This window comes from Trematomus bernacchii, unplaced genomic scaffold, assembly GCF_902827165.1.
Source record: "Trematomus bernacchii unplaced genomic scaffold, fTreBer1.1, whole genome shotgun sequence".
NCBI lineage: Eukaryota > Metazoa > Chordata > Actinopteri > Perciformes > Nototheniidae > Trematomus > Trematomus bernacchii.
The window spans coordinates 103,287-122,134 of NW_022987735.1; the positions used below are offsets into that span (position 1 = coordinate 103,287).

At 42.9% G+C, this 18,848-nt stretch overlaps 1 protein-coding gene across 2 annotated transcripts in view; it reads left to right on the forward strand.

Moving 5' to 3' along the window:
* Nucleotides 1-18,848, forward strand: part of reln (reelin) — a 92,754-nt gene that overhangs the window by 12,705 nt on the left and 61,201 nt on the right. For both annotated transcript variants that reach the window (XM_034146062.1, XM_034146063.1), the window contains exon 2: nucleotides 6,508-6,615. In XM_034146062.1, the coding sequence (XP_034001953.1) occupies nucleotides 6,508-6,615 (108 nt within the window). The remainder of the gene's footprint in view (nucleotides 1-6,507; nucleotides 6,616-18,848) is intronic.

Genomic DNA, 18,848 nt, shown 5'->3' on the forward strand with positions numbered 1-18,848 from the left:
GTGGTCATGAAAGGATCTGTAAACTGTTCCCAAGAGATTCATTGCTTTCATGCAAAAAAATGTTTAGTGATGTTGCTGTTGCGAAGACCTGTAGATGCTCAATGTCTGATAGGTTATCTTATCTGTGATGGAGTGCTTCACAGCAGCAGATGGCAGTGCCAGCAGGCCAGGATGGTGCCAGGAGGTTACGCAATGGAATGATGCCTCTAAGACCTGACTGAAACACCACATGACACATATATGTGTAGAAACACACTTCCCACACAATCTTCTGAAACTGTAGAGAGACATTCATACCTTTTGAGATTCAGTTTGTCTTCATCCTCTTTAACTTGTGTTACGTTTAAAGGATCAGTCTTTCCCCTCCTTATCAGAGGACATAGAGGTATATCCTTCACGGTGTCATGCTCAGGTGACTGACAGTTTGAACCATTTCAGGAAGCTCAGAGTGAAGTGGCACCCCGACACTGGCATGGCCACAGAAACAGATGGACATATAGCTTCCCCATGGTCTGGCCTCCATTTCCTGGGCCTCTCTGGGGCACGTGAGTCTGCCAGTGGGATATGGGTCAGATGGTCGGCTATCTTTGACCAGACCTTTGCCAGGAAAACCTCCACCCTTTTGGAAACCAAAAGAGCACCCTCCTGGTTCACTGGAGGAAAAAAAAGGGGATTTCATTGATAATATTTTCTGTTAGAATACAGCATTTTGAAGGATTTGCCTAGCTATGTGGCTAGCTACTACTTCATGCTTTGACAGGTGACAACATTTTCTTTACTCTCTATAAGTGAGGTCTGGCAAATGTTGTCTTTTCAACCTCCTTGTGTAACCATGATTTTTTAGTCTTGGGGCATTTTAAATAAGGGGTATTAAATGCAAGTGGACAAGACTGAGATGTAAATCCTGTCTTCTCTCAGAGCTTCCTGTCCAGCTCCAGTTTTGTTCCTCACCATGCTGTTTTCTAAGAATGAACACATGCCTTCAAGTGTTGCCTACCACACGCAGACCCTGCTTTGGTTTACCTGAAGGAGACATTATCAATGCTTTTAGGATGCCACTCAGCCTTATTTGTATGTGCCTAATATGATTGCTGACCCAGCATACACTCTAGTCTTTTCTCACGGTTTAATAAACCTGCTTTTTTTTTTCAAGAAAATGGTCTGAAACCGTCTTTTAATCATGGCTGCTCTGTGCATGTAAATAAATAAAGATACAACCAGAAAAAAAACAGATTTCTTGTCTACCTCAGGTGTTCTCATTTCTAAATGCAACAGCACATCTGTTTTTGGATTAGTTTAAAACCCCTACCAAAACAAAACGAACCTTGTTTGTACCATGTTAAGGATGCTTTTGCAGTGTTTAGAATGAGGGAATGCAAACCTGTAGAAAATATGGCGGAAAAATGTAGCTAATCAAGCCAAGATTTGTTGGTACAAAAAAGTAGCATGCTGTTGTGCACATAAATAAACATAAATGGAAATATAGGCATTGCAATCAACTGGCAATTATTTGTGATCTTATTTGTGCTCAATAGATTGTCACAGAAGATTAATTTTCCATTACTGATTAGTCGTTGCTGTCTGTATTCTGTGTGTGTGTGTGTGCTTGAGCGCTGAAAGACTTGTAAGCAAAGCGTGTGTGTTTTGTTGCGTTGTGTAGAGCGCTGTTACTCTGTGCCTTAACATTACTCCTGGTGGATCCACAGAAGTGAAGAAAGCCCCAGGCCCATCAATAGTTGAGTAGGAGCACGGTTGTGTGTGTCTGTAATGAGGCATACCACATCGCATCATCAATATTACATGCCGGCTTCGGGCCAGGGGATGTGCTCTATAGTGTGTTCAAGTATAAAGTATGAGTGTGTGCGTGTGTGAGTGCTATGCATATAGTGTAATGAGCGCTTTTGGAAGAACTGAGTCAGGTGCACTACAGACAGCAGACTTGTCCAGGAGCATGGAGAGGTCCTGATGGGGAGTTGTGAAGTGGGAGGGAGGGAGAAAAAAGGTGCCTGTAGGTGCACCTGACTCCTCTAGAGCTCTGGGTCTTCAACACATCAGGAACAGCTGCAACCTCCACATGTTACTCTGCCCCCGCCCAACCCATCCCCCAATACTAACCCTTGCAATCACACAAACAGAGTTAACATGGCATAATATATTATAAGTATATATATTTGTTTGGAATTGTGCATTTTCCTCTTAAACCTCAGGATCTGCATTATCAATATTTCAGAGACTCATACAATTATAGTTTATAAAAGTCCCCTATTATTTGCAATGGATTGTCATGCATGTTTTTACCACACTCCATGATTCATAGTTAAAGTATTAGTGTCTTGCCTGAAATTCACTCCAGATGTTTGGAAACATTATCTAGTGTAACACCCGGTGTGTTTATATATGAACTAACCATGCGGAAGCTCACACACACAGAACCTGCTAATGTGTAGAACGAGCGTTGGTAATAAAGTTCACCCACATTCTCTCCTCATGGCTTTCATCCCCCTTGGCCAAGTGAACAGTACTCAGAAAGAAATGAAGTATGGACAAGAATTTTAAAGGCTACCATCAAAGGCCGCCAGCCTCTTCCTTTAGATCTTGTGTGTGTGTGTGTGTGTGTGTGTGTGTGTGTGTGTGTGTGTGTGTGTGTGTGTGTGTGTGTGTGTGTGGTGTGTGTGTGTGTGTGGTGTGTGTGTGTGTGTGTGTGTGTGTGTGTGTGTGTGTGTGTGTGTGTGTGTGTGTGTGTGTGTGTGCGTACATCCTCATGTGTGTGAAAAGTAGCCCCACAGGTGATTGGATCTAATCTCATCTGATTGGCTCATCCGTCTGTTGCGTTCCACAGGCAATGAAGGGAGGGGCGTTGGAGGCCAGTCTAAATAATTTAGATCTTGGATTTGTATTGATCAGGTAGCGCTGCTCTCTGCGGGCCACTCCACTACTACCTATCTCTTCATCCCTCTTCACCCCTGCTCGTGTTTTTCGATTGTAACCTTCTGCCCCACGCTTTGCCTCCCCTTTCACTCTTTCTCCCCATCAAGTTCCACATCAAACGGAGTGCAAGCACACCACTGTGAGGGAGCAGAGAATGCATGAGAAGGGTGTAGATGGGGGAAAGTGCAGGAGAGAGCATTTTTTTACCACTACTGGGAGAAAGGTGTAAGCGGTGGGTAGAAAAAAATAGATTATGAAGGCAGGAAAAAGTGTGTGTGTGTAGCCCATATGCAAGTGTCTGTGCAGAGTAATGGAGTGTGTGTAACCTTGGTGATGCATGTCAGTGGAAATGCAGAAATTAGCGTATTGTATGTACTGAGGCTGGTGAAGCCCGGTTCTACTTAATCCAGTCCATTACTCCATTAAATACAGCATCATGCCATGGCCTTGGATCAATACAACATCATGTAAACACTGATAACCTGTCCTACCACACTCTGGGATGGATGTGTTGAATAGATAATGTATTCTGGGAAGCAAAAATAGCATAAAAGAGGAGATGTATGCTCAGCATGAACATGGTAATTGCTTGTTTGAATGGAAAGGCCTGCATTCTGTTGGTATTGTAGTGTGAGAGGTGCACTGAGCAACATGGATTGAATATGATAATGTTACTGTTGCCAAGCAAAATATTCGTCTTTTGCACAATAGAGCTTTTTGAACACGCTGTACATGCTGATAGAATTTGGCAGTGCTGACAAGAAAACAGGAATACAGAGAAATGACTTGTTGCTCACACAGAGATATTTATACAAAAGTCTTTGTAAAATCATTATTTTTAGATAGTACAATATTCTGTTAACAGGTTTAATTCATTTTCAAGTTTCCAGTAGGTGATTGAAACAAAGGCATAGACTATATAGTCTTATGAAATCAAGTGTGAACCATATTCTTAGATCGTAATGTGGTCTTAAAAAAATATTCAAACAGAGCAGCCTAACAAGTGTGTCATTTACTGTAGTATGTGTTGTTGCAAATACCATGTAAAAACAGAATTAGTGCCAAAGCTTGGTTTCTTTGTAAAAAAAAAAACACGACAGGAGAAGAGAAAAGGACATGTCTGGATATGATAAGGAGACCGGAGGGATGAATTATTGAGGTTTTGATATGGAGGAGAGGCGGGAGTGGAGCAGAGAGCTGAACCATGCTCTTAAGACGGGGTGTAGCACTTCCAATATACACAGAAACATGCAGAACACACACATTCAGACACACAAAAATGCTGGGCGCCAATGCGAGAGCGTGTTAATGGAGTCACCCAGACAGACAGGCAGTGGGCCACACACTCTGCTCTTCCCACATTGAAACACACAAAGCCCAAAAGAATGAACGCCCGAAGAACCAGACCGACATTTTGCTATTCCTACAAAAACACACACCAACGCCGCGGGTGTCTCCTCCTTTTCACCCAAAAGCAGGGGGATTCCAGGGTCAGGAAATAACAATGCCTTCATGTTTCCCCCATGCAAAAGGATTGTTTTCCCCCAAAGTGTAAAAGTGTATTTTTATGGGAGTGTGTTTTCCTTTGAGCCACAGACAGTTCCCCTATGCTCTGATCTGTCTGGCTGGAAGCAGTCCAGTGGCTGAGCTCTGTGGTCCCGTCACTCAGGGCCTTTGTTTACAGGGTGGATCGATAGTTAACTTGCTGGGTACACTAAGCTGTGGATGTGTACAGCTGTGTAATAGACCTCTGGCAGTTTCCTGCTCTGCTGCTGTTTACAATGACCTGTGATGAATAGAGGCTTAGCAAGAGTATCAGGGTTACAGCCAATTAGCTCATCATTCTCTCCTTATATGGTTGTCAATAGGGACAGGCTTCAATTAAAGCACTGTGATTTGTTCAGGATGAGTTAGATTACTTTCATGAGCCGTGTGACAAACAGTGATTTAATTATAATGGTTTGTTTGACTTTAAAATTGAATCAAGCCTTCATTTAGCAGGCTCCTATGTGTGTATGTGTGTGAGTGTGACATTGTTGCTCGTGCTTTAACACCTGCTTGCCCATCTGAACGCTTTCCTCTCCTCCTGTGGGGCGTTTGGTCTCATTGGCCTCCCAGTTAATGGTCACTTTATATTTACATGTGGTAACACCTGAGCTCTTTGCTCATTAACAGCAGGACGTCAGGGAGATGTGAATACACTTCCACACTTCCTGTCCACATGCATGTTCGTCACACCCACTAATTATTTGTGTTGCTTGCAAACAAAGTGTGAACATTAGTGCTGCGCAATTTAGAAAAAATAACGGTAATACTTTATATTAAGGTACACAAATGAACCATCAATTAGTTGTTAATTAACATGCATATTAGCAGTATTTTGGCTCTTTATTAGTCATTATAAAACACTTATTAATGCCTTGTTCTACATGACCATATTCTACAAGTAATAAGCCATTAGTTGAGAGTTTTTCCTCAATAACCCTCTAATTAGTGCTTATTTATTGCAAGTAAGGAAGTTGTTGTTGAGTTTTGGTCTTAATATGCGCTGCTCAATATGGGCCTAATAAGGCAGTATTAGCACAAGAATAGTAATTCTCCCATAATAACACTTAACAAATATGATCTGTTCTTATGTAACAAGACATGAAACTATAAGTGTTAATTGTGTCTAAATAACTCAAAATTAGGTATTTATATCTAAGAATATGTTTTGGGCTATTGACAGTTCAGCTACCAATAGCAAGGTGATATTGACCTGTATGTTTCATATTTGCACATTTATATTTTTGTAAAATTTGTACTGAAGGTTAGACAGGAAACCGGGTACAGGAAGTAGGAGAAAGTGAACTGAATAGCATGGCAGTAGACATCCATGAGTAGACTGCTACTAATTTTCCCTATGCAACCTGAAGAGTAAAAGGGTCAAGTCCGTCAGAAAGTAATGACTGTAAGTGTAAGTGTGAGCCTTACACTTACACTGTAAGGATTAGTAACATGTATTGTGTTTATGTGATGACGTGTGGAGATGTTTAAACACAATGAGAAAATGCGTTAGCATTCGCGCTAGCATTTGCATTAGCATGTTGCATGTTAATTAACAACTAGTTGATGGTTAATTTGTGTACCTTAATATAAAGTGTTACCAAAATAACTAATTGTGATTATTTCTGAATTGCTATATGATTTGAAGGAATGATACATTTAGAAAAATGATTCACATAATTATTGAAAAATATATGAAATGACTAAGTCTGTAGAACACTAGACTTTTCTGCAGCACCACAATACTGAATTCAGAATTATATTTTCACATATTTTGCCAAATATTGCGCTTAATTTTTATTTGTGATTTTGATAACACGTTGATTAATAATGCAGTCTTTGTGAAACTAACTTTGACATCTTTGTCACCTTTTAATGGCAACATTAACGTTTATTTATATTCTTGCGAGTTATGAAAACTTGTGAAAATATGTTATATTATGTATTAGATCTCATAATTTACATTTGTGACATAACAAACTGTTTCAAAGCTTGACAACAATGTTAAATATCTTGTTTTTTCTGTTTCAACAGTAACCATCTCCACCAGTGTGTCCTTCGACGGCCTGCTGGTGACCGGCCTCTACACCTCCACACCGGTCCAGTCCGCTCCCATCCCGGCTCCAGCGGCTTTCGGCTTTGGTGAGTCTTCATCAGATACCATTGTCGACTTTTTCAATGGTTTCCTCATGCATCCTACTCGTGCCAATACAAGCCTTTAATTAAATCCTCAACTCAGCTTGCATTTTAGCACAAACAAACTCTCAGATAATCTAAATAGTATCTTAGTGCTGGGACTAAGGAGTATTACAGTGAGCACGACCCAGCTCAGTTATCCACATCCGTTCCCAGAACGAGCATGAGACCACTTCCCCACTCCTGTTGTGACAGGCTGTGATGGATGAGGAGTGGGGATGATGTGACTATGGGTTTGGACAAATTCGTTTTCATTGATGCTTGAGAGAAGAAAAACAGAATACTGAATATAAGATGAGGAAAGGACATTGGAGAACAAAGCAGCACACGTATGTGAGGCCTCTGGGAGACAAAACCCAACTTCAAATAACAAGGCAGAGAATATTTATGATCAACAGGTCAGCTGGTCAGATGTTGAGCTGCAGATACAGTTGCATTGCATTCGGTTGTATACTGTGTCATTGCAATAGTAAGAAGTTATCCACAGATATTGGTTTTCACAAACTATTAAGGATTTGTATTTCTCTTTAGATTATTGTTGTTTTGCTACAACAAAGGTAAACTCCTCATGATATGCTAGTATTTGTGTTGTCATATTACAGTTTGCTTACCCTTATCAGCCTTTTTTCTTTTAAATCCTCTGTGAGTGTAGCAGTTTGTTATATGTCAAGTTAAATCTAGTTTTAAAACAGTGTTGACAAGTACAGTATGATGAGGGTTTGTGTCTCAGATTAAGTGTTTTTGGATGTTGCCCCTGTGTGCAGGGGTTGGGCCTCTCTTGGGAGATGGACCGGCCATAAAGAGGTCCTTAAAGAGCGGGGCTGCTGGCCCAGAACTGCTGCCCAGCGGGCTCACTTATTTCTGACTAACTCCACTGTTCTTTAGACGCTGACTTCAGCCCGGCCAGGGCAGGGCAGCTCTCCACTCTTGGCAGCCCTGTGCACTGGGGAGGAATCCAAGCAAGGATTGCGTCACCTTTGCTTCACTCTCATTCATGTGAAAAGTTTTATGAGAAAGGCTGCACAGACTGATAGGCAGCAGCTTGTTGAACTGTGAGTTTCTGCATGGTGTGTGTTTAAATAAGTCTGCAAAGCCTTCGGATACAGTATGTGTAATCTGCTAAACAGCGATTCTGTCCAGGTTTCACAGCAACAGTCACTCGGCATGTCCTCAGCTGAAGAGCTCTCTGCTCTGTGTCTCTCTGCGTCCATGGAGTTACATACTCAAAGTTGTCATGAAGGAGAAACAGAGAGGTGATTCTTTACTGCTGCTCAAGTACTCTTCTAAGTGCCCATGGTGGGACTGTTGTCTAAATGACACGTTAAGTTTTGCTTTATTTCATTTCTTCACGCAAGATCATGAGGACTTTCACAAGAGACCTACATGTACGCAGCCTGGCTTTTCTGCTGATCACTGTCCATGGCAGGGGGTCACATCTGGGAAGGCTCTTCAGCTTTGGGAGGGCTGGAGAGGGATGCTCCAAGAGAGAGAATAAGAGGGAGTTTCATCAATGAGCTCATGGAAACCCGGTGACAGCTCTGTGCATAAGAGACCCAGTGTTTGAGGAAAATGCTTTGAAGATAATGCACTGGAACAATAGTGGAACGAGACACTGCTTGATGTCCATTGTTGTTGTGAAAAATATTAAAAGATCTGTGAGGACAAGAGGGTCACACAAGTCCCAGCGGGAGTTTTACAAGGCTAGGTTTTAGTATGTAGGGTCTAAGAAGCGGTGTGCCTCTAATCCCCCTCGATGGAGGCATGTAGGGGACACAGATACACGTGGAAACCAACATACATATACACAAAATAGAAGGGAAAAAACGAAATACTCATCAACCCTCACTCACATACACACACTCTGGCAGAGCGGCGGCTGGCTGAGTTAACATGTGGCTGACAGATCTATCAGTGCGGGATCAACATGAACTCCAGCGCGGGGATAATGAAACCTCACTGCACTGCCACAGCAGGACCGCACACACAGGGAGATATCTGTGGTAAATTAAGATAGCTGAAGGCTTTTGCTGTTTAAATCACAAGACACGGACCCTAGTAGATCATTCATTTATGCTTGGATGATTTAAATTGAGAGAAAGACAAAGATGGACATAGTGAGCATGAATGGAGACAGAGAGTTTGGTGTTTGTGCACAATGTGTGGGGATGTCTAGTGGTTAGTGTGGTCAGAGCTGTTGCAGCAGGCAGACTGGAAGACTGCACTCCGGCCTCCATATAGAGAATTCCCCTCGGCCTTTTGTGTCACCCTTCACTGCTTTTTATAGAAAACGAATAAAACCAGTGCATGACCACACTGCATGCCAATACACACACACTATCAGTCTTTCTTTGTCTCTTTTGTTTTATTTTTACGTTTTATTATTCATTAATGTAGAAACATTTACACACAGACACCAGAGTGAGGAGATTGTATTTGTATTGGCTTCCACGCCCTCTGCATAACAATGCATTTCACATAACATTAGTAATAAAATATGTGAAGCTTTGAAGGACTGACTTTTTACTGCGTCGTCAAAACACCCACTCATTGTCGAATTAGCTAAAGTGTAATGGAGCAATTGGGGTGGCAATCATGGTAGTCTGAGGAATGTCATTACTACGGCTTCTGGGCTGAGCTCCGGTGGCCGGAAGGCAGGGGATCCACCACCAGTCGCCGGGGGGACTCACCACAAACCTTTATGATGCTCTGATTGTTTTGCTGTGGCTAGTGCAGAATCAGACACATTGGAGCTAAAAACAATGTTATTTCTGAGAGCCAGGACAACTTGAGAGAGACAGAACACAGGAGTGAACATTGGTTGTGGTTTTAAAAAATGTGTCCATAAGGTGCAGTCTGGCTGAGGCACAGCTGCAACAATTATTCTGTTTCAAAGTGTGAAGGGATACGATAGACTCACAATGTTATTACTAAGTAGAGTGTATAGGGTGATTCAATTGTATTATATTGTGTAGTATAGTTTGACAAACGTATTGTTCAGACCTTTGCATCATGATGTACAGTAAAACATGAGTGTGTGTGTGTGTGTGTGTGTGTGTGTGTGTGTGTGTGTGTGTGTGTGTGTGTGTGTGTGTGTGTGTGTGTGTGTGTGTGTGTGTGTGTGTGTGTGTGTGTGTGTGTGTGTGTGTGTGTCAGAAAAGGAACATGCATCAGGACTTATCCAGCTGAATTCAAACTCATGATTTGTGTGTTTCCTCCCTTTGACTGTATTCCATTAGGAGCTCTTTCTTTCCATTCCAGCCCCTTGGCTTTCTAGAAGGAACACAAACAGCCTTATACTGGCGTTTACAAAGATTTGATGATTTATGTTGCACATTGACATAACTTTGATTTATGTGGTTAGGGTTTACATATGAACTGCTTGCTGGTGTATGTCGCAAAGGATGAGGTGATTTATTGAACCCCACAGGCCAGGTCCTTTATGGAAATAAATGTCAAATTTCTTCTGATTTGTTTTGCTCTGCTCATGGCTAAATGTTTCCCATCACATTATCCAGTAGTTATTCATTATAAATTCTTCCAGATATTTTACGAGTTCAATTATGGAGTTTAGGAAGTCAAAGGAAGGAGAGCGTTAAATAGACAGGAGAGGGAAATGGTGGTGCAAAAAAAAAATGCCAACATGGTGCTGACAAAGTGTTTGAGATTAAGGGAATGAATGTGAGTTGAGAGTGAAGGGAGAAAATTGTAGAAAGTTTGCATGAAAAATGGCAAAGAGGGACCGATGAAAAGGAGACAGTATGTGAAGGATATAAGGAGGGGGACGGAGGGAAAGAAGTTGAGAGGAAGGCGTTCCATCACTCCCTCTGACGGAGGGGCTGATTGGTGTTGCTGTGCCAATGCTGAGCTGCTGAGAAACTGGTCATTGATGGATGGCTCGTTTGCAGGCTGATGTTTATTTTGTCGTTCATTTGCATATTTGTATGTATTTTTTCGGGGTGGTTCTCTTCTGCTAGCAAAGGTTCAGTCCCCATCTCGATACTGTATGATGGATCTGGCGGTGTGACAAAAAGGACAGCTTAGTGACAGGGACATCCAGCCGACACTCTGTCCCCATGACGGATGGGCTCATGCTAACACAGCCCGATTAGAGATGAGATCCCGCTGCACCTTGACCTGTGGAGGAGGGTGTGCAGCCACGAGTGTAATCATACTATGTACATTTAACAGGATTCATGCAGAAACAGAAACATGGTAATACACAATCATGAATGTTCTTCCTTTTCTTTTCATTATGCACAATTATGCATTCAAATCCTGACATCCCTATACTCATCCATCTTGAGGCTGAAGGTCGGCTGTCTGTGCCCTCCTGCCACCAAGCCAGATTGAATGTCAGCCAGAATGTCAGACTATGAGAGATGGCAGCTCATCATGTCAGTATTTACAGAGACACACTCTCACAGGTGTGATACGGTCTGAACAAAGCCTTGTTTTGGGAGCTACCAACTGTCCCAGGAGAGCCCCAGTGTGCTTCCGCATACTCCTTCCTTCAATGTGATGAGGAGAAATAAATAGTGTAGGGAGAGATGGAAGATAAAGAGGAATGATATAGAGAAAGGGTGGTGCAGGGAGAAGAGAAGGGGCGAGGGAAGGGGTTCCCATGGGGAGAGAAGCTGTCAGTCCCTGGGAGACTTCAAACGCACCGCAGCCCTGTGATCAACCTGCTCCCTGGCTCTTTGCTGACAGCTCCCTGACTGCGCCGCTTAGACTCCTTCATGCACACACACACACATACACACACACATATACACTTGCTTGCTATAAAAGCTCTCACACACGCCGATTTATCCACTCATACCACAACACATTCAAATTCCATTCTCACAATCATGCCGATTCCCACATATCTGTGACACATTTGCTCTGACATCCAACCTTGTGATAACCTTGGACACTGCCAAAGTTCTCCGTTAAGGTCGTCGCACAGTCCCAAACTGTTGCTCCTGCACCGTGGTGCCGAACAGAGGAAAGGTGGTGGTGGTGCTGGTGATGATGATGTTGATAATGATGATGACTTATCTAAGCCATTACTCCTTCTCTGCTCAGGGCTGAGGCACCCAAAGGCAGATCCCTCCTGATGATGAATTCATTAGTGCAGAAGATGAAATGAGTTGTCATGCGCAGGGTTATGTATGGGAGGTGATTTGTGTTCTCTGCGGCACAGTGTTAGATCAGACTGGAGATCGGCCCGGGTCGACTCGCTGTAAATCTCCCTGCTCTGCTGGCACAGGACTTTCCCAAAACCTCGTGCCCAGACTCACCCTCTGTTCTCTCCCTCACAATGCCCGGCACGTCCTCCTGCTTCAATCTTCCAATTCCTTGATACTGCTAACAGGTGGCTAAACATTTGGGTGCTCTCAGAATCCAAAGGAATGATTGGGTGATTGTGCATCAAGTCATGTAGCCTCTTTCATGCCTGGAAGCAAAAAGCAACTGCACCTTCAAAGAATTCAAACAGAATTATTAATTCAAAGCCAAACCCACAGCAGACTCTGGACTAGGGCACTAGTGTTGGCCATACATCCCAACAGTGTAGGTTGTGCGTCTCAGGTGTGATGGTACAGTCGAGCTACTGGAGCACTGCTGCTGGGAATTTACTGGTTCACTTAGTGTACACTAGCTCTCTGGGAAAACATAGTCCCTCCTTTGAACTCCCACAGCTTCCCTAGGTGTGCTTACATTTGTATCTGGTGTTCAGTAGTGTGTGCCTTTTTCTCATGCATGTGTGTGTCTGTAAGTGTGTACAACCATGTATTTGTAGCACATGCTGAGCATTGGAGTGCTTTTTTCTTTCTTTGAATCCAAATGTATGGTAAATAAAGGTTCAGGGTGACCGGGAGAGCAGGCAGGAGCTGGACTGACTGTGATAGAGATTTCAAAGTGGTGTGTGAGATGTTGGCCAGTTTTTTTATTTTTTTTATCCTGCAGGAGAGAGCAGCAGGCGTAGGCTGTTTCTCCCATGTGTGGTCTCTCTTGAGCAGAGCAATGTTATTTTCTACCATGCAGAGAGGTTGGTTACATGCCAGAGAGATTGAGAGAGGAGAGAGAAATAAAGATAGAATAAAAACAGAGAGAGCTTTGACTCAAAGACTGCTCAGTTTGACACATTTCTGTGAACACTAGTGGGTTTGCATCATTTCAACAAAGAGGCAGGCTGACTTTGAAATGCATCTCTGTTGTGTTGTGATATAGAACTCCTTTTACCTCCACATTGTGTGGGCATCTGGGTTTGGTGTGCAAACTGCGAGAAAGTGATTTCACAAAGTGCACGCCATCCAGGCTGCACTCTGAGGTCTATTCATTTTTAAAGTTCCCTTGCAGAGAGTATTAGAAAAAGTGGAAGTGCTCTCTCTGACTCTGTGAAATGAGGAAGCTTAGAAGTTCTGCGGGTTTCTCCCTGTAGGGCCCTTCCTGGATCTGGCCCCACACACTCTGAAAGCCTCAGAGAACAACAGGAATGCTCCACTGCCTGGCCCATCTTTTCTACATTCATACAAGTTATCTATGAACAACTTACCCAGATCCAACCTGACCCATATTTTGGCAGCGGAAATAGTTGATGACCTTCTCTGTGATGGCCCTCCTTACGAGAGCCAGGCTGTTGCCGTGATTAGTTCACTGCCTCCCAGCGCTTCTCTGTCAGACCAGGCTCAGCTCCAGCCTCCTCCATAAACACATTTAGGTACACACACTGTAAATACACACATACACGCAGCACAGACACCATGCCTTGCTTTCCCTAGGCTTCCACTTGGTCCTCACCTGTCGCCCCTGGTCTCTATCCCTCATACTCAACATGTGTGTCAGGACAGAGCCTGCGAGGCCACAGACCTCAACAGTTTGTTTGTTTGCTGCATTGAAGGGTGGGGAGCAGGCACGTGGGTGCTAGAAATGAGCACAAGTCAAATCAGATTAATTAATCCCCAGCTCAAACTATTAGCTGAGGAGTCGTGTTGAATTAAAAATCAAATTAGCCCTGGCGCCTGCCGTTAAAGCTGTGGAGTGTGCCTGCCAAGCTACAATGACACACACCAACAGTAGCCAGCCGCTCATGGGCTTCACTGATGGATGGACCTATGGATGGATGGATGGATTGAGGGGTGGAAGAAGAAATGGGTGCTTAAGGACTGGATGAGTGGGGGGAAGGGGAGTTTGGTGACTTTGCCACCCACTGTGGTAAGCTTCTCCTGGGGCAAAAAGCTGGCTGTCCTCCGCTGGGTGCGGCTCCACAGGCCCCACACCATTAGCACTCAGCAGACTCTATGTCACTCCAATTAGGCTTTCAGCAACATGTCACCCTGATGGTTTACGTAACTCAAAAAAGCACATCTTTGGCTTTACCAAGGTTAAAACAGGCCCCTTTCACTCAGCCCGACTGGTCAGTGTTTTTTCTCCAAAAAACGTGGTTCTTATTTTTTGTAGATGACAATGAGCTTTCCAAATTAATCATTGAGTTCTGAAACAGTTGATCACTTTTTTAAAAAAGTCCCTTAAATACCCTTTGAAAGCCTGATGATCAAACGTAATTTTAAACAAACCCTTAGGTTAGTCAATCAATGCCATGTTGCGGTTTTGGCACCAAATACTAAAGTGGGTAAAATGATGCGGAAATAAATTAGGGCCAAAATATAGAAAAAATTACGCACCTGTTAAAAAACAGAACATTTCGATTTAGCTGTGACAGTGAATTGTTATCTCCATATGCCTGTAGACATGCATTTGGTTATAATATATGCATGTTTGCAAGTATTCTAGATGCATGGCAGGGCTGTGTAGAGAAGTAGAGGTCTCATCTATTATACAGGGTGGGGCTCCAAAACACACAACACTTGTTTGATTCAGAACAACATTCATTTCAATTATGTTACATATTAGTTCAGGGGGGGATATTATGCTCCAGTAATGTTCCTGTATTCCATTCATCATTCACGCTTGTATGGCTTGTACCTCTTGATCATTGAAGGGAAGCAGTGCCCAGCCTCAAGCAATGAACTCAGCAATGTTTATTTGCTTCATACTTTTAGTTATTATTCAGATAATGGTATTTACAGATTCAACATGTTTTGGACATATTACAGATGAATAATCACGTGTTAAATTAGTACAAAATAATTGTTCACATATGTTGTTGTGTACAGTACTTTTCTTCTGGTGAGAGCCATACTGGCAGCTCTTACAACAAGGCTTTGTGTGTGGGTGTGTGTGTGTGTGTGGCCTTGCCTTCAGGAGTTTATGGATGATGGATGATGGATGCTGTGAGATACAATGGAGGCCTAAATAAAAGAGCAATTGTTTTGTAAATGTATGCATATGGCCAAAGATTGGTCTGGTGCTCAGGGCCGGCCATGAATATGTTCATGTTTCCTATACTGGCTTCTTTCACAGAACATTCAGCTGAACGGACTGTCGCACATGGAAAAACATAACAATGTAAACATAAACATATGCACAGTAAACCTTGTATATACTGTTGCGCAGATCAGCAGACCTCCAGGTGTTTCTTTACTGCCCGGTAAACTCTTTCATTCATAACTCTCCCCCCTCACAATTTCCCACACAGTCTCTTACCCCATTTCCCCCTGGCCACTGGCATCTTTCAGCACCCGTATTAACACACAGCTTCCTCCTGGCATCGCTGTGCCGGACCCCTGCCATCACGACAACGCTGCCAACCTGTCTCCATGGCAGTGTGATTGGCAGATGCTTAGATGGATGCTCGTTTCAGCCAATAGCAGATCATAGTCAGGTTGTCATGTGCCGTGAGACCCTGCAGTGGCCCGGCTGACCAGCTGAGTATGAACGTTGAGAAGAGGCCATGAATGCAACACACAAGAGCACACAAACGCACAGACACGTAGCATGGGATCATTGAGCAGCACAAAGCGTATGGGGTCCCTGCCCAGGCTGTCAGTGCTGTTGTGATGTATCATTTATGTCGCCATTGTGTGGCATTCTCTTGAAACATGTTGACAGAGGCATTATTCTGGCTTATGACAGATTCCCATACATTCACAGGCTTTTAATAACACACGTTAATTCTCAGATTTTAAGAATTAGAGTCTTTAATGGGCCTGCTCACCAAATTATCTGGGGTGGTACACATTGAATTTCTAAGTCTAAATAAGTGGGAGAATGATCACTTCTTATAAGGCTATTATCCGTGTGTCTGAGGGTGCATGTACACACACACTCATACAACAGGCCTGGAGGAGGAGACATTTGCATCACGAACATTAATCTGTGAGTCTTTAAATGAGACCCACTTTTCTGTGTTTAATCGGAAAGTATATAGTTAGTGGGGAAAAATAAGACAAAATCAAATATCCTAATCTCCTTACAGCACATAACGCTACTTCACAGGGATTTATTTCATTTCATTAACACTCCGAGCAAAGGGTATGCATACACATGCATTTTAATATTCTCTTTGTAGTTGCTCATGTACGTATGTGCAGGCGTACAGGGTCATAAAAGTGCATGTGTGCTTATGGTTGAGCAGTATGTGCTTTAGCATTAAAGCTGAATGTATTACAGATGAATTCATGAATAACAATTGCTCCAGTGTAGAGAAGGTTGGACCAGGTTATTATTTAGAAAGGAAGCAACAAGATTCCTTTCCCGTTCAGGACTGAAGTGCCTTTTCAACCTGCCTACCTTTTAATCTGAAATGTCTTTATAGCAACTTAAAAAACACTTATCAGCAATGGATCCAGTCTAATCACGGACACACACAGACCAGTCAGTCAAACTAATAGCTTTCTGTTGCTTCCCAAGCCAGACATTGCCGAAGGACAACTGTGGAATGAGTGCAAAATCCAGTAGCTATTTGGTACTGACCAGATGTCAAATGGTGTGAATACACTCCGAGTGATTGTCGTAAATGTATACGAGCAATCACATTAATTTGAATGGTGCCTCTCCAGTCCTCGCCACTCTGCCACAGAACCCAACTATCAGCTCTCATGCCAGTGAGACCGGCTCCTGCTGGTCCTGCAGTGTGAAGTCGCTGCCAGGCTGAGCCACCGATTGCCCATCTGCTCCATCGGGGAGAATTCTCACTCCATCTATTTGACTTGTTTTGAGCTTGGCTGTGGAAAAGCTCATTAGCTTTGCAAAGTGACATATAAAGACAGGGGAAAAAAACTCTGTGTCCAAACAGAGATGTTAAAGAGGACACGGACAGATGTGAATTGAAGTGTTTACATATTTTAAAGAAGAAAAACCAGACGGAGGGCAAAGTCTTTGTTGCTGGAGACAAGGGCGGACTGAATATGAAAACATAAGAGGCGACAACTTCCCACTTCCTTTTTATGGGGCGCCTAAAAAAAATCACTACAATTACCAGCAGAGATTGATGTTGGGGTGACAACGCTACAACCAACATATGACCCTTAAAATCCTGACACACCCATTTCCTGTGTGTCTGTATATCTGAGTGAGTATGTGCGTGGGCATGCCAAAGGTGGCGTGCACAGGCATTTGTGCGTTTCTATATATGTGTGTGTGTGGGCTTATATTTATGAAACATGCCCTGCACAGTCACACCGTGGGAGTTAGCAGGTCATCGTCCCGTACCATTAATCACTGCCGACAGCTCATAAGGGCCCAATCTGCATGTGAAAGAACTGCATGTGTTTGCGTGTGTGAATGCGAGCGTGCATGCACGCACGTATTTGCATGTGTGCATTTGACTGTGGGCGGTGTGGTTGCAACAGTCCTCCAACATCGCCCTGTGGCTGCTTATTGAATTAGAAGTGGCCTCTGCTGATACTTATCTGACATGCTGCATGGTGAAGGCTTCACCAGTGGCATTTCTTCTGCAGCTTCTGTCAATGTCAGCTCATCATGGGATGAGCTGCATGTGGCAGATTGGTCGCTAACAAGTCCTAATGTGGAGAGCAAATAATTACAACTGATAAACCGTGAAATGTGCCAAAAAAATTCACATTTTAAAATTAGAACTTTGTGGAAAAAAGGTTAAATGGCAAAATTAATGAGTGTTCTTCCTATCAATCACCCAATAACTGGGTTTTGACACAAAGGCATCAAGTATTGTAATCAAAATAAAATAATTTGGGGATCAATAGTGAGAAAAGAAGGATGAGGAACGGACAAAATATTGACAGAACAAGAGAAAACAAGCACTTAAAACATCGATAAGTCCAGTCACAACTGTTGGGTGTCAGAGAAATTGATACAAAACAACTCAAATGTCGACTGAGTGAAGAATACATTTGAAAGCTGGTGTAACCCTAGCGTATAAGGACACAGTGGTTGTTAAATATTTTCATTTCACATTGATGAAAGAGCCTGTTTTTTATTTCCCTGCTCATCTCCCTGGACAGAGGCAGGAATGTTAAAGCTCTCTTTTTTAACCAGGTTGACCACGGCTTGTTGCTTTACTGGAACATTTGGGATTCAGGTTTTGTGGAATAATAGTGTTTTTTTCCCCCCTCTCTCTCTCTCTACCCCCCGACATGAAAGGGACTAGTTTCGTTATTTGCATTTTTATGCCTGAGTGTATTTTTCAAGTGGGAATAGAAATGTTGTGAGCAGTGTCAAGTCCCAGCGCTGCTGTGTCCTGGAGTGCATCAGTCTGCTTTTCATCTTCGGCCTAGCCTAACTGCTCTCTGCTCCTCCTGAGCCATATCCTCAGATTCTCCCTCTCCACCTCCCTCTGTCTGCTGCTTTTCATTATTTTCCTAAGTTTTATCACATGTTATGCTAATGATTTTGTTTTGAATATTGAATTCCGTTTGTTTTCACTTCCTACAGTTTAAGTATATTTTTCCGTTTCAGTTACAGTAGCTTGTGGTAAATTAATTAGGGTTGTATTAAATGGGGTTTTTTCTATTTACAATTAAAACACTTTTCATTTCAATCAATGATGAGTGAAGGTGCTGTATTCCTTTAAATGAGTGATTCATTGTTTCTTTCCCAATGTCCACACCATCCACAGCTCGTTTACTTTCCCCTTTTTCTATCTCCCCTGCTCAGTCTGCTGCTCAACGCCATCAGCACACTTTCTTTCTGTTTGTCTTTGCAGCTTTCCAGATAGTGTTTCCATTGCCACGAGAGCTAAGCTTGTATTATGCACATCTGCGGGGATTCTCAAATTGCAACCTGGCAATGTGGTGAGAAAGAACCATAGCACGCTT